The 23,913-nt window shown below is 37.2% G+C and overlaps 1 protein-coding gene across 7 annotated transcripts in view; it reads left to right on the top strand.

The window, feature by feature from the left end:
• The window catches only part of LOC113080013 (dynamin-1-like), a 28,411-nt gene extending 7,862 nt beyond the window's left edge, over positions 1-20,549 (top strand). The window contains exons 6-23 of one of the 7 annotated variants that reach the window (XM_026252300.1): positions 462-622; positions 752-894; positions 1,409-1,544; positions 1,622-1,689; positions 1,917-2,055; positions 3,502-3,588; positions 3,688-3,758; positions 5,163-5,214; positions 5,826-5,837; positions 7,231-7,344; positions 12,867-12,976; positions 13,464-13,575; positions 13,727-13,738; positions 14,713-14,883; positions 15,020-15,261; positions 15,708-15,897; positions 16,911-16,918; positions 19,381-20,549. In XM_026252300.1, the coding sequence (XP_026108085.1) occupies positions 462-622; positions 752-894; positions 1,409-1,544; positions 1,622-1,689; positions 1,917-2,055; positions 3,502-3,588; positions 3,688-3,758; positions 5,163-5,214; positions 5,826-5,837; positions 7,231-7,344; positions 12,867-12,976; positions 13,464-13,575; positions 13,727-13,738; positions 14,713-14,883; positions 15,020-15,261; positions 15,708-15,897; positions 16,911-16,918; positions 19,381-19,441 (1,889 nt within the window). In that variant the 3' untranslated portion in view covers positions 19,442-20,549. Of the gene's footprint in view, positions 1-461; positions 623-751; positions 895-1,408; positions 1,545-1,621; positions 1,690-1,916; positions 2,056-3,501; positions 3,589-3,687; positions 3,759-5,162; positions 5,215-5,825; positions 5,838-7,230; positions 7,345-12,866; positions 12,977-13,463; positions 13,576-13,726; positions 13,739-14,709; positions 14,884-15,019; positions 15,262-15,707; positions 15,898-16,910; positions 16,929-17,166; positions 18,671-19,380 lie in introns of those variants that run through there. The other 6 variants (XM_026252293.1, XM_026252272.1, XM_026252258.1 and 3 more) reach the window with 6 other exon arrangements.
• Positions 20,550-23,913: the final 3,364 nt, after the last annotated feature.

The raw sequence follows: 23,913 nt of genomic DNA, 5'->3' as shown, positions 1-23,913 counted from the left end.
ATAATAAATCTATCTTAACTATCTACATAACTTTTAGAAACCTAGCATTAGTAGATGATAAAGAAATCTGTGTCTGGTCTCTTGAAAACAAAATATAGGTCAGGAAAAAAATAAATATTTTGAATAAATGTATTTGTCTATAAGTGCACAGAAAAACTTCAAAGGAATTACTGTTATTGCTCAACGATTGATGCAACACACATCATGGTCATCATATAGACACCAATAATAACCAAACTCCATCATAACTGAACATTAAACATCTATCTCTTCACATATTTCACATTTTAAAGCTTATTATAGATAGTCCAGATAGTCCACCTTGTGAAAGTAATTTAACAGCTACAGTTCTGCAAAGATAATGTGATGTGTTTATTGATTTTAGTTATGACTACCTCCAGTGTACTACATTTGTTCATGCTGACTGCCTGTAACAATGTCGAACTGGATGTTCCCTGTAGGCTACATTGGGGTTGTGAACCGCAGTCAGAAGGACATTGATGGCAAGAAGGACATCAATGCTGCAATAGCAGCGGAGAGGAAGTTCTTCCTCACCCACCCAGCCTACAGACACCTGGCTGATCGCATGGGGACTCCCTACCTGCAGAAAGTTCTTAACCAGGTAGAATGACTCCGAGAGCCACTCGTGCAAATGTTTTTCTGCAACTGTTCTGGCTGTTGTTGAAATAATTTTGACTATAAAAAAAGATGTTGACTACAGTAGTAACCAATGGTTTCTATTCTCATCTAGCAATTAACTAACCACATCCGAGACACTCTGCCAGGACTGAGGAATAAACTTCAGAGCCAGCTGCTGTCTATTGAGAAAGAGGTGGAGGAGTACAAGCATTTCTGTCCCGATGATCCTTCTCGCAAAACCAAGGCTCTGCTACAGTGAGTCTGCTGTGTGTTGTACATTTGAACATTTACAGCCCGTGCACACAAACTACTGTTTAAAAGTTAGGGGCCTTTAATGATTTGTTTTTTTTTGTTATTGTTGATCGAAATTCATATTTTTATTCAGCAAGGATTTGATCAATGACAGTAAAGACATTAATGATAATGTGCAGAAGAAGTCTATTTAAAAAAAATACTGTTCTCTTGAACTTTCTATTCATGAACGAATCCAGGAAAATAAAATATATATATATTACCATTTTCAGAAAAATATTAACTGTTTTCACCACTGATTAAAAAAATATTGAGCAAAAGTTAACAAAATTCAGAATTACCATCATAGGAATACATTACATTTTAAAAGTATATTAAAATAAAAATAAAAAATAGTTATTTTAATTGATAATAATATTTCAAATATTTCTAAGCATTGGAGACTGAGTTTATGTGGGAAAATATGTGACTTCACTGACTTGCACCAAAAGAAAACTCAGCGTTCTCTGGTTTAAAGGATGGTGCAGCAGTTCGCAGTGGATTTTGAGAAGTGCATTGAGGGTTCAGGAGATCAGGTGGACACAGTGGAGCTGTCCGGAGGTGCAAGGATCAATCGCATCTTCCATGAGCGCTTCCCCTTTGAGCTGGTTAAGGTAATTTCATCATACTGTTGTTCTCTAAGAGGAAAACATATCAAGTAAGTGTTTCTCTGTCTATTAATGATGACTAGATGGAGTTTGATGAGAAAGAGCTGCGTAAGGAGATCAGTTACGCCATCAAGAACATCCACGGAATCAGGTGTGCATCAGCCTCTGCCTCAAACGCACACAAGTCACGCACATTCAACAGCTCTGCTGCTCTGAGATCAAACTCGCTTTAATGGTACTGTGACATTCTGAGCAACTGCTTGCTAGATATGAAGAACTGTACGGTGAAAACCATACCATGAGTATCAACTGCAATGACAAAGTGATCAGTAACTGAAAACGGCTCTGACTGCTCTGTTCATCCCTTTCACTTGTCAGGACCGGTCTGTTTACTCCAGACATGGCCTTTGAGACTATTGTTAAACGGCAGATTGCAAAGATCAAGGAGCCGTGTCAGAAATGTGTGGACCTTGTCATCACTGAGCTGGTCAATACAGTCAGGCAGTGCACCAAGAAGGTAAAAGTCCATGTCTGTCTACAGCATACAGCTTCATACACACTACAATCCATTTTAAACACTTTTATTCTGCAGTGTTGCATTAAATTGATCAGAAGTGATAGTTAAGATGTGTATAAGGTTACAAAAGATTTCTATTTTTAATAAATGCTGTCTGTTTATCAAAGAATTTTGGAATCACAGTCTCCACAAAACAATTGAGCAGCACAACTATTTTGGTAAAAATAAGAAATGTATTTTGAGCTACAAATAAGCATATTAGAATGATTTCTGAAAGATCATGTGAACAGCATGATCTGAACAATTAAGCTTTACTTTCACAGAAATAAATTACATTTTAATATATGTTCAAATGGGAGGTGGGGTGGGGTGGGGGGGGATTGTAATTTTAAATTGTAATCACAATTTCAATATTTCACTTTATTTATTTATTTTTTTAATTTAAGCAATACATTTAATAAATTAAATTAATAAAGATAACTCCAGAAATGTAAGGTTTGAATTGTGGCATTATTTTAATTCACACACACAAATAATTCTCAAACAAGTAGGCGTTGTTTACATAGTAGAAATGAAATCCAATATTTTACTAATTAATTTGATCTATTTATGTTAATCTATTGTTTTTTTTTCTGTCAATTTTGCTTTATGTTAGTCAGTGTGTAAAGACAAAATGACTCTCATTACTCTCAGCTCAAAAATAAGACATCGATACACATTATAATAATGAGAATTGGGGTGGGGGATAGGGGTTAATTGTCAGCTAAATAATGCAAAACTTTTCCAGCAATTACTGATTATTCTAGAAATGAAAACATTATTATATATAAATATTTTACATTAGTCTTCATTGTCTTTATGCATATTATAATTTCTTATTTTAATTCATGTTATTTTGGGGGTGAATCTCTTCCAGACCTGTTTTTCCGTAAGCTCCATTCTTAAGGCCCCGATATACTTCGGAAGAATTTATTTTCATTCTTTGTTTCTGGACCAAATTAGTTTGAAAAGGCTGAGCGACAGTACACTATTAACAAACTTTCCAACACCCTCGTGCTGCTGGAGGCGGGGTGTAGATTAATGTAAATGTGTCACACTGCTCACGCATAGCGCCTAAACATAACAAAGATGAAATGCAGAAGTGTAGGCAGTCTATGCTTCATTGCAATTTCTCTCTAGGAATTAAATACTTTCTCTGGATCTTTAAAGTCTCTACTTGAGCGATTGTGTAAATGTGTGAATGGAGCTGCCGAAACAAACTCAAAATGAACTTAATTTCAGCCTGATTTTGTTCGAAACGACATCATATCATTTCTAACTGATAATCACTGAAATCCTTGTCCATTTGTTTGAAGTAATAAGGTTAACTTAAGCAAGAAGCCCTGCTTCTTGTCTCAGTGGTTGTAGGTGATCCAGTATGTGTTGTTGTTTTTTTACTTGGGACAGTTGGCTCAGTACCCCATGCTTAGAGAGGAAATGGAGAGGATTGTCACCCAGCACATCCGCGATCGAGAGAGTCGCACTAAGAATCAGGTACAGCCTTTCTACCACAAGCCTGCCAACCCTCACGTACAAACTCATGTGGTAAAATTGAAAAACAAGTAGTGACATGTATTCTTTTCCTGCCACTAGGTCATGTTGCTAATTGACATCGAGCTAGCCTACATGAACACCAATCATGAGGATTTCATCGGTTTTGCAAAGTAAGAACTTTTTTAACCGTTTACTTACATTATTATTTGTCACCTTAAAATGCAAACAGCTAGAAGAGGAGATCAGCAGGTTCATAGAAAATAATACTGAAAATGTTATTCAGTGAATGCTTTCTAAAGAGCAATTCTATGGAGTAAAGGACCATCATTAAATGAGCTGAGCCTAAGAATCTGATTGTATCCTCTGTCATCCATATATATTTACAGTAGACCTGCAGGCTGATTCATAAAGACATGCTAAATATAACTGTACAATAGTTTTACAGTTTAAAAGTGTCTGTTCGCCATACATTTTAGTTCATATTCTTACCTTCTGTCAGTTAGACTTTTATAAATCCTTTGTCCTATTGTGAGTTTGGTGATAGTCTAGTGTGTGGACCAGCAGAAGCCATTCTGTTCAGCTTTTCTAATTTAACATGTAAAGGTAGTCAACTAAAGGTTGGAATACATTACGTTCTTTTGTACAGATCTTTGCCTGGATTTATAGTCTGGATGAGTTGATGCTAGTCAGTCAGCATTTTGAGCATGTTCAAAGAAACACAGACTCCAGGTTTTTTTTAGCTTCAGACTGATTCCATCCGATCAGAGGATATCAGAAATGTCTGATACTTTGAACCAATTTTAGAGCACATTTTTTGTGTCAAGTTTTTGTGTGAGTTTGTTGTGTTCAGAGTCTGTTTGACTTATAAGTCATAGTATGTGATTCAGTGCATGTCGGAAACGATATGATCGCAGTGGTTTCGTATTTTGAACGCTCATTAGAAAATGTAAACATTTATTATTGATCATACTTACAGGTTGTGATTCAGTGGATCAGCTGGTCCAAATAAACTGGATAATGAGCCATCTTTCAAGAGCAAGCGTTCTGTGAATCCCACGTTAAACTCATCGAAATTAGAGAAGCAATCGTTAGTAAAATGACGGGAACACAAAAAAAGATTGGGGTTGTACTGCTGTGAGTTTGAACCACTGATTCTTTTCTGCCTCATCATTCGGAAGTGAGAATAAAACAAATGTCCTTTCAAAGCGTAGGATACTGCCAGTTATTTCTTTCGGGACACAATAACTTTACTTATCATGCACTTCCAGCTTTACAACTTTGCAGATAGTTTACCTTCACATAAAGGGGCATTATGCACTACATATGAAAGGCATGATTGGAAGTGGAATAATAGGGGCATTTTAAGATGGTGTGTATTCCAACCTTTAGGAGGTGTTGCTGGTTATGATTATGAAGAAGTCTGATGGTGATATCAGTATCTGCTTTTTAACAATGACCCCCAAAATCACTCAAATGGTCTTGTGGCTATTGGATATCCATTAGTTCCAATCATTTTGTGTTCTTTATAGATATTTAGATTATATATATATTTTTTTTTCTGTTTATCCCTTCAGCGCCCAGCAGAGAAGCAGTCAGATGAATAAGAAGAAGGCTGCTGGCAACCAGGTAAGCCCAAGCCAGAATGAACAGATGCTGTGTCCTGCATGCATCACACAGCCTGGACAGATGTTCGCTGCCTCACTCAAACATTACTTATGTAGGAACAGCACACACAGGTCTATAATTGGACACTGCATCACTCAGTGTCAGTCATTTTATGAGATTTTAGTGACTGAGAACAGTGGTGGGTGTTGTTTTGTAAAATGCTGTTTAAAGGTTAGACATGATTAGGAAGAGCTTGGTGGAAGTGCTTTGTCATCCAGTGGCAAACATGGAGAGAAGCGAGTGAATTAAAGAATTACTTGATCAGTTAGTATATAACATCTAGATTGAACATGCAATTTAATCTGATACCTGTATCCTCCATTATACCATGAACGGCTTCATCCAAAATGAGAAGCTGAAGAAATGTATATGATGGAGAGGTTTCCGTCAAAATCAAAGCAAATGTGAATCGTGTTAATGCTGTGAATTAGTTACTGTACTTAGCATATTTCTGCTACTTTTGTGTTCTGTTCATCTTGTCTGTTCTCACTTGTCTGCCTTTTTCAGTTTGTGATTACCTATCTTAAACCCTGTCTTTGCTTTGCTCCTGTTGCTATGGCAACACACCTCAGGATGAGATAATGGTAAGTGTGCATAGACTGCAGCCTAGTTGCGTGTGTATGTGTGTGTGATTTAGTGTGATTGTGTCTGCTAATTCACTTTGGCCTATTAATATAAATGGAAAAATAGCATTACAAGTTGATTATTATGGTACTAATTGTGGTGTATTTGTTTAAAGTAAAAAACACAAATAGCTTTTCATGATCATCAATTAATCCTGACCTTTTCCGATAAAGTTGAGTGATTTCACACAATGCCACTGCACTGGAGAAGCTGCTGGAAACCCATTACATTTCTGAGAGCTGTAGCTCATCTGTAAGAAACATGACGTTCACTTCTCAGAGGACAAATGTACTGAACAAATATAGTACGCCTTAAATGCACTGTAGGTTATTTTGGGGTAAAAATAAGTGTGGTGAAAGTAAAGCCTGAAAGCATACACTAATCAATTACAGTCGGAAATGCTGAGAAGTTTTTTTTTTTTTTTACTTTACACCTGAAAAGGTACACGTGTTTAAAAGCATACCAAATACTAAGAATTTCTGATAGATTCTGATAGTATATGTAGATTCTTGATGTGATTTATTTTCCTTGTAATACTGACAATAAATAATAAATTGTAATACTGACAATATAATTTTACAAGTTTACAAATTTAACAAGTTCTGGATAATTATATTAATTTGTAATAATATAAAACTTTATTTGAAATTATACACACAAACACTAGTCATCCCCTTGGAATTATAAGGTTCTATCTGACACTTTTGTCAAAATTAAGTTCACATGTTCTTGTTCTGTGACAACTTATTTACATTATGTGATGTTTTTTTAAAGTTGTGTACATTTTGGGACTTTTTATTGAAAAAACAAAAAGGTTCTATCTACAGAAGTCTATGGAACACAAAAACTTTGAAGCTCAATATCTCAAAACTGCTCAGAACGCAGATAGAACCTTATAATTCCAAGGGGACATAATGTTCAAAGAATTTGGGTCTGTAAGATTTTTATTTATTTTTGAAAGTGTTCTCTTATAGGGTTATCAGGGGTGCATTTATTTGATTAAATACAGTAGAAACTGCAATATTGCAAAAATAGTTTTAGAATTTAAAATACTTTTTTTGTGGAAACATGAAACATTTGCATGACTCCTTGATAAAATAAAAATAATTCTAATGAACAGTATTTATTTGGTATCTTTTCTTTTTCCAGATCAATTTAATGTGATGTTTTCTTAATAAAAGTATACATTTCTTAAAAAAATCTTACTGACCCCAAAATTTTTAACTGTAGAATTCAGCTAGTGGACTCAGACTTTTGGCCAAATGATTTGTTGTCTATTTATTCATACATGTGATAAGTGTAACAAAATATGACAGTTATTATCCCCTATAATCCACGTTTCCCTGTGTTCAGGTGATCAGAAAGGGTTGGCTGACCATCAATAACATTGGCATCATGAAAGGAGGAGCGAAGGAATATTGGTTTGTCCTGACCGCTGAGAATCTGTCCTGGTACAAAGATGATGAGGTGAGTACCCTCTTTTTCTTCTTGGTTCCTTTTCATTTAGCAATGCTTTTTTCTGAAGCAACTCACAGTATAATCTCTATAGTGCCAGTTGCCCTGGAGCAGCCTTTTTTTCTTTTCGTATATTCTGGGCTTTGTATTTTAATATTATTTCCACCAGAAGTAAGGCTATATTTAGTCTGTTTCACAAAAGCATCTTATCCTAGGTAAGGTAACCCTTTCTGGAAATGCACCCCCCCCCCCCCCAAAAAAAAAAGAGAATTGAGATGGATGAGGTCATACAGTATAAATAAGTGCATTAGTGCATTCTGGTTCTTATTTCCGTAATGGCCAGGCATTTTGCCGACTTGGCGGTCTGATCAAGCACAGGTGTTACGGTACCGTTGTGACCCCCGCCCCACCCCTGCTGTCAGTCCAGACCGGAGGCATGAGGAGAAGCAGACCAGGGGCTGGTGGGAGGGCTGCTCTGGGGGTTGGGAAGGTGGCATATGGTTTTCATTACCATACATACCAGATTTTGATCCAACATTTCCCAAAAGACCTCACTCTAGTTAGTTTAAGCATGCAGAGAAAGTCATTTTAAAACAAAGGAGTTCCTGGTCCAAAGTGGCTTACTGTTTAGAAAAAAATATCAGTTTTGCATAGAATTGTTTTTCATTTAAACTTCCTTTTTACAAACCACAGTTATGTCCTGCTCATGCCAAAACAATTTCCTTGAGGTCCAAGTGGATGAAATAAGAGTCCAAACCATGACAATTATACTCAGAGAAAAATACTTTTATTTTCCATCAAATCAACTTTTCACTTTCTTTCTTTCTTTCTTTCTTTCTTTCTTTCTTTCTTTCTTTCTTTCTTTCTTTCTTTCTTTCTTTCTTTCTTTCTTTCTTTCTTTCTCTTTTTACATTTCCATGCTTACTCTTATAGACATTTAATGTTTTATATATACAGTAATGCTAATTTGAATATTATACACACACACACACACACACACACACACACATATATATATATATATATATATATATATATATATATGTGTGAAACATCAGATGTATAAAACATCAGATGTCTGTAACAGAGTAATAAAATAGTTATTACTCTTAATATTATTATTTAGAATGAAAAATACACATGCACTATATATATATATATATATAAATTTTTATGTAAAAAATATATACAGACCGAGAGAGAGAGAGAGAGAGAGAGAGAGAGAGAGAGATAATTTTTTTTGCATTTCAGAATAAAAAATGAAGCAAAAAATAAACATTAATAAGCAAGTATGCATTTCTTACTTAACTCAATTAATTGCATAACTTAATAGATTTTTCTGCGAAGGAGGTTCTGCTGAGGGCAAGCTTTGTCAGATTTTGCTAACTTTGCTGTGTAATCCACTTCCCAAAATACACTTAAATACTCAGACATTACTTCGCACATGAAAGCACATTTCCACTGACGTACAGAGACATGATGATGAGAATATTGATGAACAGAACGAATTGATGTGTGTGTACCCCCCACACAGCCTAACCAATGTGCAGACTACTGTACAATCTCTACGCCCTGAACAGGTAGTCTGAACACTGGGAAAGCGGGGCGGGCATGACGCTTCATGGGGAGATGAGATGAGTCCAACAGCACTAAGGAATGAATGTGTACAAAACATTAAAGATCATGATGTACACCACATACACATACATGCACACATTGTGTTAATCTTTTTTTTTTTTTTGGTGAAAGCAACCACACCCTTTCACATAAGCAAATGTTCTTCTGTTTTCCAAGTATTTTTGTAAGTGAGCATGGAAGAAAAGGAGATAAGAAAGTTCAATCATTTTGAATCTGAATGAAAATGCTGCTTTACAGCAGGCGGTTTGTCACGAATTCCTTCAGTTTGCCTAGTTAGCTGTTTGATAATATCTATCCAGCCCATAGTCCCTCCTTAACTTCATACTTTCAGATCTGTTTTTACCATATGTAAACTATAAAAACTATAAAAGGACAAAAATTACCTCAAAGTCCATGCATCTGTTCCAGTCAGATTTGTCATTAGACATTCCAATTGTCCTCCGAAAACCGTCATCCATCCTTTTCTCTGTCTCTGTCTCTCTTTTTCTCTGGCTCCGTTTGGCTGGAAGTCCGAGTGTGTGAGATGCCAAAAGAGTGGTAGGTGAGTGGGGGAGGAGGAGGAGAGGAGGGTCCTTTAAAACCTCTGAGTGTTTGATGGTGGAACGAGAAGGCGAAAGAATGTGGGTGGCAAGAAGAGTTGGGTTTCCTGGCCCTTTCACCCCCGTCGACTCATAAATCCCTCTAAGGTCAGCAGCAAAATCTTTGAAAACAGATATACAAAAAGTATACATTGTATACATAAAAAACATTTGTTTCTAACACACAGTGTCTTTCAAATGAGGATTTTTCAAAATCGACGTGGCAGAATTTTGACTCCTGAAAGGGCTGAGAAGAGGGAGAGGGAGAGGGAGAGAAAGAGGTGGAGCTTTTTTCCATTCCCCCCCGCCTTAAGTTTATTTTTCTATTCTCATTCAACAGGAAGTGAGAGGTCAGAGGTCACAAAAGAGTAATACGAGAAAAGCTGGTACTGATGAAGACCTGTCAGACTCAGCATTTGCTTTGAGATGTAATTCTGACATCTGTGTATGTTTATGTGTGTGTGTATGTGTGTGTGTGTGTGTGTGTGTGTGTGTGGGTGGGTGATGTTGCTGACTGAGTTTCTTGGCATGGAGATGGAATTGTAATTTCTCCAGATGTGTAGTCCTGTGGTCTGGACCTCTCTTCATGCTGCTATTTATTCTGAAGCTCACTTCCTCTGCTCGTACTGGATAAAGGGCTCTTTATACTGGCTTACGGCCCCCCTAATGATCACACACACACAAGGATTCAAGTTTTAAAACAGAGGTAGACGAGGTGCCTCTGAAGTTAGTTCACATCGGGGCTGAAGTTCACGCTCACCGCAGAATGTTCCTCTGAAATGCAGGAGGGTTCTTATTAAATGTGGAGACAGTGACACAGTGGTGACCTTCAAACGAGAGTTATTAATTATAGTCACACCGTTTGATCCATCCTTGGGCTCCCTTTACATTGGTTTTTGTGGACATTAATCTCAGTTTGGTTGGAAAGTTTATTGTCACAAGACGACACCGTCTGCGGTTCTGAAGCCTTGTGTTTGAAAATCAGTCTGAATTTATGAGGAATGTTCTGGGTTCAAGATAGGGAAAGCTTTATCGACAGCATCTTTGCCATGCTGCAGATTACCACACACTTTTTCAATAATTTGTAACAACAAGCAAAAATGTTTTTACAGCAATGCAGTAACAGTAGAAGACTAAAGTCTATGAATAGTCTAGTAGCTATGCATCAAGATTATATTTGTTAACATGAGACTAGTGGGATAAAGTCACTTGGTCACTGTCTTTTTATCAAGGTTGGAAAAAAACTCTGCAAGACTGTGGCTATCCAAGACTGACGTTGGCCACCCCTGCCTTACAGTGTGTTTACACCAAATGCAAATTTAATTATTCAAGGAGTAGGTTACATGCAAAGTCAATGCAAAGACACAAATAGTGGCGATATCATGCCAGGCGATGCAAATGACGTGAAATGCGTGGCGCGTTAGTCGCGAACGTGAGATATTCACCTCAAACGCATCTTATGTGCAAGTTAAAAATTTCAACTCGAGCAGAAAATTTGCCTGATTTGTTTTCACGCAAGCCAATCAGCAAAGAGCTTATTGGCACATCTGATTGAATCAGTAAATGGAGGATTACATTATTATAGTTGTTTGCGGGCACCCCAAAATATATTATACATCTTCACCGAGTTGTGTGCGCCTCTGTATGGAGTCCAGACATGTCTGCGTTTCACTTTCCGGCGTTTTTGGGAATTCCACAACAGATACAAAGCAGCAATCATATTTATCTTCACCATGACTGATTACTTGCAGGATGTTCTTCACCTCATGCGAATAAAAACATAGCGTGAGTGACTTTGGTTAAAATTCCTCAATTGTTGTGTAAAACAACACAGTTTTATCTTGTCAAAAACAGCTCAGTTCAAAGCGAGCTGTTTCGTTGCATGTCTCTTTAAATGATAATGAGCTACTCTCTTTCTTCTGTGGGGAGTGTGACACAAGACATGTGAAGTGCTGCCTTGGACTCTAGTTTAGAGGTGGTCTTATTCAATTAGCTATCTATGTAGAAACCGGCTGCAAATTGAAACAGCTCACTGGATAACACTGGATGACTCAAGACAGCCTGTAATAAACTGGCTGCATGTTTTGTTTTCAGTTTTCTGAGCTGGCAGACATGCCAGAGTCCTGACTAAATGCAAAAAAAAAAAAAAAGTGAAACTTTCATCTGATGTCCTCTTAAGATCAGTGGATCTTAAGTTTAGTGCCCATCTTCCAAAAACGTCTAATGATCATTCACTGAAAATCAAATACATCAGCTCTGTTCCTGGATTCTCCATGCACAGACATCCACTGCGATTGTTTTGAAACTTTCCGTGATTCAATGCTTTTGTTTCCCCAGACTTGGGAGTTTCTCTAAAGTCTGTTATTTTTGGTTAGCGTGCAGTGGAGGAAAATTATCATAAATTACAGGGTAAAATGCTGAACCAAAGAATATGAATGCTGGTCTAAGAAATGCACGGAATTCCTTTTTTTTTTCTTTTCTTTTTTTTAAATGGGGGGTTGGGGTGGTTAACAGGACAGTTGAGAAAAGATCACATAAAAAAGAGAGATGGGCATTTAGTATTTTGCACCTTGCATGCAGTGTTGTAAACATTAACTACATTAACTACTGTAAGTTAAGGTGGGGTATCAGTGAAAAATATTCTTTACATTTTCATGTTTGCTTTTACACCACAATTAGCCTAGGCATCATTTTATTTGCCACAACAAATCTGCAACACAATATGAATAAATTCACAATTGTTAAGTACAACTGATATTTTTATAGTTTTGTGTTGAAGGCTGAAGTGCATTCATCTGGTTGTTTGTAAGTAGATGACTCTTCTAATATGTGGATGCTTCACACTGTTAACATGCAAGTGTTTTCATCTTTACTCCCTCTACTCCTCCTACACGCTTCATTGTGTCATCTCTCTGCTCTCACTTTTATATTTAAAAGAAATGAGAATCAATAAGAATGACAAATCAACCATTTTCTCTTCCCTTTAGGTTTATCTTTAAGAGCAGAGTTTAATTCAGTTTATACAGGATTTCAGTTTCTAGCTTGTGTGTGGCTGATTAAGTTTGTGAGTCATAAAGCATGTGTGCTCAGTGTGTATCACAGGCTTCCAGTGTGGAATTACTACTCACATCACAAGTATTTGTTAACCCTTTAGTGTTATAGCTGATGGGGCCGACTTGTCAGAACTGTGGTGTTTCATTCCTCTGAATTTGTAACGTGTTCATACAGATTTAGCTGTATAAGTATTGGTGTATTCTGCTTTTGCCATATAGTTACAGCAAATAATAACTTTTTCATTGTGCTCATTGCCCCCTGCAGGAGAAAGAGAAGAAGTACATGCTTCCATTGGACAACCTGAAGCTCAGAGATATAGAGAAGAGTTTCATGTCAAGCAAGCACGTGTTCGCTCTCTTTAACACTGAACAGAGGTTAGAGAAAATATTTTACTCACTGCAGAGCTCTCCGAAATAAAGAAATACATTAATATCCACAATGCATAATTCATTTTAATATAAACTGCAATTTCTTGAATTGTCTTATGCGCACAAAGGCTGCATTCATTTGATCAAAAACAAAGTAAAAACAGTAAAATTATGAAACATTTGTACAATTTAAAATCGTAATTTATAACCGTTTGAATGTATTTTACAATGTAATATATTCTTATGATGGCAAAGCGGATTTTTCAGCTTCATTACTCCAGTTTACATGTACCGATTATGTGCATAATACTAAAAATTTACACATAATTTTAAATATTAGTAAAAAAAAAAATGTTCATATAATACTTTTAGTACTAATTTATGTAATTTACAGTAGTAATACATCTCAAATGACAATATCGTCTGGTCATTTTTATTTCGTAAGCACAACATGACTTCATCGTTCATGAATGTTGTTGGACTGTTGTCTTAGGAATGTGTATAAAGACTACAGGCAACTTGAGTTGGCTTGTGACACCCAGGAGGAGGTGGACAGCTGGAAGGCATCCTTCCTACGAGCTGGAGTTTACCCAGAGCGCATCACTGTATGTGAATGCTACCCCAGTCATATTAACATATTAACTCATTACTGTGCTGTAACAGCTGCCACATGTATAACCAATCACCAATGCAATTCTAACAAACATTGACAGCTTACTAACTTCACCAACTGTGCTTTCTTTGCTTCATCTGCAGGATAAAGAGAAGGTATGGATTGATTTTTCCCTCCTTCAAACGTTTGTCATATGCAAACATGTGTTGTATTTAACAATGCTTTGAAGTGATGGTGTAAACCCTGCCCTTGACCAACTTCATCATTCCACTTTTTGTTCCTCATTGTGTCCCTAATTTTATTAGTGCCACTCAGTGTTGGGGAAAGTTACTTTTAAAAGTAATGCATTACAATAATGCGTTACTCCCTTAAAAAGTAACTAATTACGTTACTTTTGAGTTACTTTTAAAATTTGGGCAGAGCTTGCTTGTTTGTTTTTAATATAAAAAAAGTTATTATTTTACATATGTAAAAGCCTTTTTCACAACAGAAGTGAAATGAATATGCCCCAGGCTGAAGGAAATGTAAATTCACGTCTGTACAGTAGAGGGCGCAGCTCAAACAAATCGCATGAAGAATATGAAGCAGGAGAAGAAGGTTCAACACTTTTCAGCAAATCAAAAATTCAACACAAATGTGTCATTTTTGCCTATTGGTATGGTTGAATTCAATCATCGAAGGGCAAAGACATTGGTTAATAAAATGGGATTAAATACATAAATTATATTTGCCTCTTTTAACATATTTAATTATCACAGGTTTATATAATATTCTGAGTTTGCATTTGACTATTTTTTATTCATTTTTAAGGAATACTGAATAATGTTCATATTTAGTCTAGAAGTACAGTAACATCACAGCGCACACAATACCACTTACTCCCGATTTCTCTCAACATGGCAACACGGGAGCTGTCAGTCAAGGCATGGGATTAGTAACTAGTAACTATTGTTACTTATTAAAAAAAAGTAACTCAGATATTTCCTTCTAAATTAAAAATTAATGTCACTTTACATATTACTTGAAAAAAGTAATCTGATTACGTAATTTACGTTACTCGTAATGCGTTACCCCCAACACTGGTGCCAGTGATCTGTAAATGTAAATATGTGTTGCTGGTCCTCAGCAGAGTGACGCTAGTGAGGAGAACAGTTCAGATGGCTTCATGCACTCCATGGATCCTCAGCTTGAGAGGCAGGTGGAGACCATCAGGAACCTTGTGGATTCCTACATGGCCATCATCAACAAGACTGTGCGGGACCTCATGCCCAAGACCATCATGCATCTCATGATCAACAACGTAAGCTGTGTTTAACAGGACGTTTTGATATCAAATAAGAATCATATAAATTCTTTCTGGATGTTTCTTAGACCTGCGGTTTCAGTCAAATACAGCTGTTTTTTAAAGTAATCTTCCTTGCTTCCTCTTTACATAGACTAAAGAATTCATCCATGCTGATTTGCTGGCTAACTTATACTCATGTGGAGACCAGAACTCTCTTATGGAGGAGTCAGCAGAACAGGCTCAGCACAGGGAGGAGATGCTGCGCATGTACCACGCTCTGAAAGAGGCCCTCAGCATCATCGGGGACATCAGCACCACCACTGTCTCCACTGCCATGCCCCCGCCGGTGGATGACTCTTGGCTCCAGGTACAAGGAGTACCTTCAGGACGCAGGTATTGTGTCATCGTTTTCAGTCTACACTTAAATTAAGAATTTGAATGAGATGGCCTTTCATTGCTTCAGTATTTCATGCTGACACAGGGAAGTGAGGTGGAATATATCAAAGATCATTTTAAAATATCCAATAGCCTTTAATTTATCCTAGCAAAGTTAAACCATTATTTTTACTTAATATTGCCACAAAACCCCAATTCTAATTTCATGAGGTCTTTAAAGTGGGTCTAATTCCCTTTCATGCATTCCAAGTTAATTACATTGTTAAAGAGTTGGATTCTCATGCTAAACATGGTTAAAGTATAAAACTATTTGGACATATGACGGAGTTTTTTGTGCTAAATACACTCACAAAAAAGAAAGAAAGCTAGATAGATAGATAGATATATAGATAGCTAATTTTCTTTCTCAAGCTAACATAATATTCTTTTTATTTTTTCATCAGATCTCCAATGTCTAGTCCCACTCCCCAGCGTCGGGCCCCACCTGGGCCCCCTCGTCCAGGTGGACGTACCGTCCCAGGACCCCTTACCGCTGGAGCACCTCCTGTTCCATCCAGACCTGGAGCCTCTCCTGACCCCTTCAGCGGCCCCCCGCCGCAGGTCCCCTCTCGTCCCAACCGCGCCCCACCAGGGGCCCTATCTTGCACCCAGCGCAATTGACTTTGTACACCGACGCATGTGTCATTCCTATTTTGCACCTGCGCAAAGCGCACTTTTCCCTCCACAGAAGCACGTCGCTAAACTAGTGAATGAACTTGCGCTCCCTGGGCGGTTCAGCGCAAAAAAGGAGGCGTGCTCCGGCGCAAACAATCCCTGGTGCTATTTTGCTGTTCCATTAAACAATTGCGCTACTGACCAGAAAAAACCTAGTCTAAAGTCAGTGGCGCGTTGCGCGTTGTTCATTATGCTATTTTAAGGGCGCATGCTTGATCATAGTGTATAGCGTGCACAACGCGCATACACTTTGCTCATGTAATCTACACAGATGCAACAGTTATTTTTGCAAATCATAAATTGTTACACTAAAAAAATATTAACACTTGAGATGACGGAAATCATTGTGGTGTGACACGAAGATGTGAAAAAATAGGCATAAATCTAGCTTACAAATTATTGAGGCTAATTGTAGTAATTAAGGATCAGACATGTTTGAGGTCATATATGTATATAAGGACATCTGACAAATTGGTTTGTCCGTCAAGAACCAGGAAAAAAAATCGATGAAACAATTGTGGCTATTTCCTCCCACGCCTGTTTAACCGACGCTATTTTGGGTGGGTTTCTCCCATCCCCATCCAACACAACTTCTCTGTCTTTCACTGCTCTTACAAGAACATCAGTCTCCTCGGCTGTGAACCGCTCCTGGCGTGCGCCTGGTAAATACGCCATAATAATAGCAATCCATAATGGAACTTGCGCACCTGCTTTTAAAGGGAATGTTGGATGACGCTCTGATTGGTTTATTTCACGTTACGCCCAAACCACACCTATGAATAATGAAGCTACTTCAGACCAACCCATTTTAGATTTGCGCCGGGCGCAAGAGCCATTTATCCCGCCGGGAAAATAGCAACAGCGCCGAGACCCGCCCACAAAGTTACTTGCGCTTCGCGCTTTGACACTTGCGTTTCAGATCGTTAAAATAGGGCCCCAGGTGTCCCCAGGTGAGTCAGAGAGAGGCTCATTCATACAGTAATTTTGGAAAACATGATTACCATCCTGACATACAAATAAGTTTGATAATGTTCCAGTGTAATTGTTCAGATGGTCTAAATGCAAATGAACGGGGCCTTTGAAATGTTTAATTTAATTAAATACAGAATATGTTTGGAGAGTAATACAAGTGCTAATGATGTTGAGAGCAATGATCTACAAACTACCCTTCATTTACACCCTTTACAGCCCTTCTGCCCTGCCCTGATCCCTGGTCTTTAACACAAGAAAGACAGATCAGCAGCACTCTTTCTGCTATTTCTACTTCTCTCACCTGTCATAATCTATCACTTTTTCTCAGCTCACACACTCCTACACACACAGCCTAACTCAGAGCCTCGCACTAATAAACCACTCACACTTTTTTTCACCTCCGCTGGTTTGCTTTTTCCATCTCCTTGACATGACTCTATGTGCATATTCATTCAAATGTTGTTTTAACTCATTGAGTTCATGTATTGTTTGTATATAATACATAGCAACATCAGCTTTGTGAGATCATTCTCTGATGATATACGTGTTTAGGAGGAAAATATAAGGGAATCAGACCAATTAAGACCATTGCCTCTTTTCTGTTGACTCATGTTCTCCTCAAACTCAGTCCCACTAAATCCCTTCCACAATGATTCTTTCAGAATTTCTATCAGTGACCGATGAGGCGTTACACAAATGGTATGTCTGACATATTGTCCTTATGTGACGTCACCACGTCCTTGCATGGTTCCATCTTTAAATGTGTTAATATCTGCTGTTCCCTGACACTTACTGTACCATTCACTAGATATGAGTACACCAGCCTATTACTGTCAGTTCATTTGTTCAAAGTGTTTTATTTTTCTAATGTTTTTATTTTAACCGTTCGTGGAACTGCCATTTAATTTTATAAAGAAAAGATGCCACCTGATTGAACAACTCAAGTCTTAAAGAGATACTCCACCCCACCCCATACTCCACCCCAGTGGTTCAACCGTAGCTTCATTTTATTTTATGTTGTTCCTAATTGTGTGTCCTTTCCCCTGTTGTCTGTCTGTCCTTCTGTTTGTACGTCTGCATCCATCAATCTGTCTGTTGTCATCTTTGAAGTCGGAGAGTGCCAGCCTCCTCCACCAGATCCAACAGAGACTCGCTCACCGAGCATTAACACTGGCGGTCAGCAGACAGAGGCAAACCACTGACTCCTCAGCCACTATATCACATTCATGCACACAAGCACAGTCCACATACATATCACGTTTACTTGAAAGAGTATTATCTCTTCTACAAATATACACCAGGAATGAACATCAGAAACAATATAGATTGGTCTAATAATTGTACCATTCACATGAACGCAGATGTGGTGCCATTGTATTCCATTACCAGCATATATCCTGTATTTGGAAATGAATAACACTATTTATAAAATGTACAGGGATTGTCAGTATAAACCAGCCTCTTTCACTGTTTGCTTCAATATTCATGCACATGACTGCTAGATGAGACTGACATGTTTTGCCTTTACTAGTCACAACTAAGCCTTAACCAGCATCTGACCAGTTCTTAACCCCTCGATACACTTGCCCTGCATATTTTTCTTAAAATATACCATGTTACCGGTCCTGCTGTTTCACTGACACTTTCATTTTGTTGCAGTCTTATTTTATTTCTTAACGATTAGCAAGTTTCACCCTTTTTAAATTGCCTTCTATTAAATGTTTTTTATTTTATTTTTCATTTATTTTATGCTATTTTATTTTATTTGTTAGGATACAGGATAGAATAACACATCTGACATGTTTTAACAAGTTTTTGGGATGCTCTGATTTAATATAGTCCTTATTAATGTTATATCAGTTATATACTGATTACATGAAAAGAGTAAACAGTAAATCAAATAAATATATGTATTTGAGTATTCAGTAGTTCTTATTCAGTTCCTATTTCAATAAAAAAAATGCTGGAACACACTTCTGTTTCTTTATGATTCTCACACATTATTCTTCAGATGGAAAAACCTAAATATAGACTAATATTCTCTTTTACAGCCCTATTTAGTGAAACAGAAATCCAAACAAATGATAGTTATAATGTTATATAATGATGGTCCTTTAATTTCAACCATAAAGCCCTACAAGTGTAGTCTGAACAAATGACTTGTAGTGAATCAGACATACACAGCACACTGTGTATGTAAATCAGTGTTTCAGATGTGTTCAAGTAGTTTAAATACATTTTATAAGATATATATTCTTCACATTTGTCATAGCCATCACATTCCCAAGTGCTATCACTCTTGACACTGACAAACACATTCTTGTTCTTACAAATCCATGCTGTCATTTCCCAAGCTTTTTTAAACACTTTTTTCCTTTTATTTGCTGGTCCTGTGTTTTTTTTTGTTTGTTTGTTTTTTTTGCCTTTTAGCCATCCAATCAAAGGAAGCCCTTCTCACAGTGAGAATCCACATCCTTCATTTGGCTCTTAGAGTCAATCAGCCTTCCTCCCCCTCCTCCTCCTCTCTTTCTCTGTCTCTCCACTGCCTCTCTCTCTGTGCTTTCCCTCTGACCAAGTGCATCCTGGCATTGGATGGAGCAGCATGGATGAAGTGGTTGAAAGAAAAGGCAGAAAGATAAATGAAGAATGCAAGAGAGCTCGCTCCCTCTGTCTGAGCTATATACACGAATCACATTGTAATGGCCATCTGAATAATACACCCAGTGTGGACTTGAGTCAACATTGAAAAAAAAGCTGCAATGATATACTTATTGTACTGCAGATGCTGTGTGGTGCTTGTGTTTACTCACAAGACAATATCGACTCAGTCTATTTAGAGGTATAGAGCTAAACGGGAATCTGCCATACATAAGCTTACAGAATATTCCTGTCTGCACACCAATATAAAGGATAGCGGATACACAACGTACTGTGGTACTGTGTGTGAATGTATTCTTCCTGAGAGTTTGAAGGTTATTTGATCCCACTGTGTTTGTTTCAGCCACAATGTCTCTTCTATTTTCCCTAGCAAACTAATAAGTCATGTCTGACTGAAATGTACATACATTAGAATATATATACATATATATTTATTTATTTATTTATTTGTTGATGCAGCAGTGGAATACATCCGAGAATGAGAATGGTTGATGAATCAATCTGTCTGCTGTTGAAATGTTATTGATATATAAATTCAAGAATCCTTAATACAATGACATGAGTTTAAATGAATATAGCATCTGTTCTGACTCTTTATACGGTGAACAGGATCTGTTACTGTGTTGATGTAAATTTATTGTGCATCTCTGGGAGTGGTGCTTCTGTTGATTTGTGTTGACATGTACATTTACTAAGGATTGATAATGAAGTCATTGTATTAAAAATTAACTGATTGTAAAATGTAAGTTTACGGTTAGTATGTGTGTTTGTATATACATACTGTATATGGAGGGGTCTGCAGGCAACACCAAAATCTCCACTCTGTGGTGGAACAGGGGTGTGTGAATCTTACTGCTGCCTTGTGTATCTTATTGTGGTCTGGTGTCATAAACTGGCCAATGCTTTGTGATGAAATTAAAGTGATTTTGTGCAAAAGATAACAGTGAATTTTGTTCTTGTGATTTTTATTCATGTACTTTACAGTCAAGACTTTCAGGTATGCATCTATACTGAAATTGATTTTCAAAAATAAACTGAGAAATATTCACTGGAGTGAAAAGTGTAACTGCTAGCCCAACTTTGTAATTCATGTACAAGTACAATTAAAATTAACATTGATGTTCCAGAGAATAACATATGTTATGTCTTACCCATATTTGTTTTTTAATTGAATATTGATGAAAATGCTTTAATTAAGTTATTTCATATTAAATTCCCAAATATGAATAAAACACACCATTCAAAAGTTCAGAATTCTTTTTCATAATTCATTCTACTATCACTTTTGATGAATTTAATGCATCCTTGCTGAGTAAAAATATTAATTTATTTTAAAAAGTATTAAAAAAAACAACAACCCAAAATGTTTGTTCTTTGTGTAAAACAATGCCATTATTATTATTATTATTATTATTATTATATTTTTATCAGAACAAGGTATATTGAAAGCATTCGGTGACAAAACACTATTTTTCATTCACTCGTTTCGTTCAAGAACTACATTCCTCTTGATGTTTAAAATTAAAGGACCCCATGTTTTGTAGAATGTTCTGGTTGATCCTCTGGAAAGAAAAAAAAATATATATATATATATATTTTTTTAGAAACATCAGTCATTACTAAGCCATAACAACAGTTTGGGTGGCATTGGTGATGTCCATTTTTGTCATAATGTGAATGTCGTCACCTGCAACACCAAACAGATCTGTTGAATGTGAATCTGCTTTATGAATGGATCTCTGCTCAGCTGACCCTCTTAGAAGTTCAAGGCCAGTTCATTCGGCTTTAGCTGAGGAAATTGCATGTTGATGGGAATTCCCTTATTAACAATGTGCAGACTACAGATAACTTTGTAAACCACAGATTTCCTGCCTGTTTTAAAGACCAGATGGCTTTTGAAAATACCTTACATAATACAGAGGAAAATGTGTGAACAAACACATTATTAGTTTTTCTTTAGTTATTTCTCCCCCTTTTGGCTGGTTCACAATATTCATTAGAGCATACAGTTTGATCTGCATTTAGCTGCACTGATATGAATTGCTAATCAGGGAGCAGAAACGGCTGTCAGACTGTACATCAGTGTAAAGTAGTTCTCATTCACCTCCAGTCTCTGCTTTTCAAGAAATCATTCGCAAGTCAAAATAATTCTGACTAGTTACTGTTGTGTTGAAGGTCAAAGGTTTTTAAACTGTTTAACACAAATGAGTGTTTTTACATTACAATGAGGCACATTTTGTGAGTCGTTACATCGTTGAGGTGTCATTTAATTGTGTAGGACTAATAGCTGAACAAGAACTATTACAGCAAAAAATGTCAATATAATGACTTGTTGGTGTATCCGCTGTCTCCAGTGTAAGCCATTTTTTAAGGTAATTGAAAGCAGTCTAATTGTCTCTTTACTATGGAAGCCCAGGGGCGTAGCACCAAATTCTGGGCCCTGTATACTCTCAAGGTCAGTGGGCCCCCTACACATGCCATTGTACGATGAGGGTTAGCAAAATAAAAATTCTATTTTGATTTTTTTTATATATATAAACAAGTATAAATAGTGTTTAAATCTATTTGGCCTACTTGTGCTCAAATACCTTTAAACCTTAGGCTACATCGGGTTTGTGTACTAACATTTTGATCCATGATACTGATGCAAGTTTTAAATTAAAAACATTTATTTTTTAACAGGAGAACACGAGACAACTGTACCCTCAGAAACCAATCAAATAAGCTAAGCCTGCCATAATGAAAAAAAAATGTCAACTATAAAAAAAAAAAAAAAAAAAAAAAGTCAAATAAGATGTAATCTACATCCCAGTAAATGCCCACTGACAAGTCTTTTTGTTTGTCTTTTTAGTTTTCCAACTTTGAAAATTCCCAGAATTTTGCAACCCTATTCATTGGCATTGATAACATCATGAATTTATTGAGCATTGACTATAGCTTTTAAGCACAGCACTGTGCTGCAATGCTAGGGCTTTTCACCAAACAAAAATGATAATTTGCTTTATTGCTCAAATCAATATTACCTGTGTGCACTTGAGAACACAGTGATATTGGTAGGCACATCTACATGTGCAGAAATATAGGCAGATTATTTATTAAAGGGGGGGTGAAATGCTCGTTTTCACTCAATATCCTGTTAATCTTGAGTACCTATAGAGTAGTACTGCATCCTTCATAACTCCAAAAAGTCTTTAGTTTTATTATATTCATAAGAGAAAGATAGTCTGTACCGATTTTTCCCGGAAAAACACGACCGGCTGGAGGCGTGACGTGTGGGCGGAGCTAAAGAATCACGAGCTTGAGTAGGCTTTTGCGTTGAGATCGTTTGGAAGCTGTGACATTACCGTGAGGAAAAAAACATCATCCAAAACAAACCATGGCTAACAGTCAGATTCAGCGTATATTTATGATCCAGAATCAGATCCCAAGGCTGAAACTGAACGAGAGCAGCAGCAGCAACGACTCGCTCCGAGTGGGGCTCGAACCCGGGTCTCAGGCATGGGAGGGGACGCACTAACAAGGAGGCAGAGATATTTGAAGCAGTTTTACTCACCGCCTGCGGTTCCAACACACGATCGTGACCCTTTTTCATTGGGATTGCATCTTCCTTAAGAAATAAAGATGAGCAAATCCGGCGTCAAACTGGGCCTTGTTTGTAAAACAAGCATCTTCGAAATGCAGGGAACAAACACAAACACTTGCACAACTCCGTTGATGCTCTGTAAAAATAAACTCCATCCACTGGTCCCTTAATGCTGTTTTTTTTTTTTTTTGGTAATCTGTGCAGGATTGTCTTGCCCTGGCAACCAAAAATACACTTCTTTTGTGACATTTGGCGACGCTCTCGCTCTGATCAGTGAATCGCTCTGATCAGTGAATGTCTCTGCTCTGCTATACGGGAGCGCGCGCTCTTCCGGCAGAAGTGCCTTAGGACCCATATAAGGAAATTCCGCTCCATCTAACGTCACACAGAGCCATACTCGAAAAAAAACTTTCCGAAACTTGTGACAAACCGGAAGGAGTATTTTTGGAACAGAAATACTCCTTCCAACGTACAACTTAATTTTTTAAACTTTGTCCATGTTTAGCATGGGAATCCAACTCTTTAACAGTGTAAGAAACTCAGTATGCATGAAATAGCATTTCACCCCCCCCCCCCCCTTATGGAGTCTGAGAATATATCACACATTATAAGCAATAGTAGGGCTAGTAACTTTACACTGTGCTGCCACTCTTTCCACCACTCCAATAGCACTAGCAATAGCACACACATTGAATCAAAAGGCTTACTTATTTAAGGCAAAC

The sequence above is a fragment of the Carassius auratus genome, chromosome 5, assembly GCF_003368295.1.
Source record: "Carassius auratus strain Wakin chromosome 5, ASM336829v1, whole genome shotgun sequence".
Classification (NCBI taxonomy): domain Eukaryota; kingdom Metazoa; phylum Chordata; class Actinopteri; order Cypriniformes; family Cyprinidae; genus Carassius; species Carassius auratus.
Note: the sequence above shows the minus strand (reverse complement) of the source record. Positions and strands in the feature narration are given on the sequence as shown.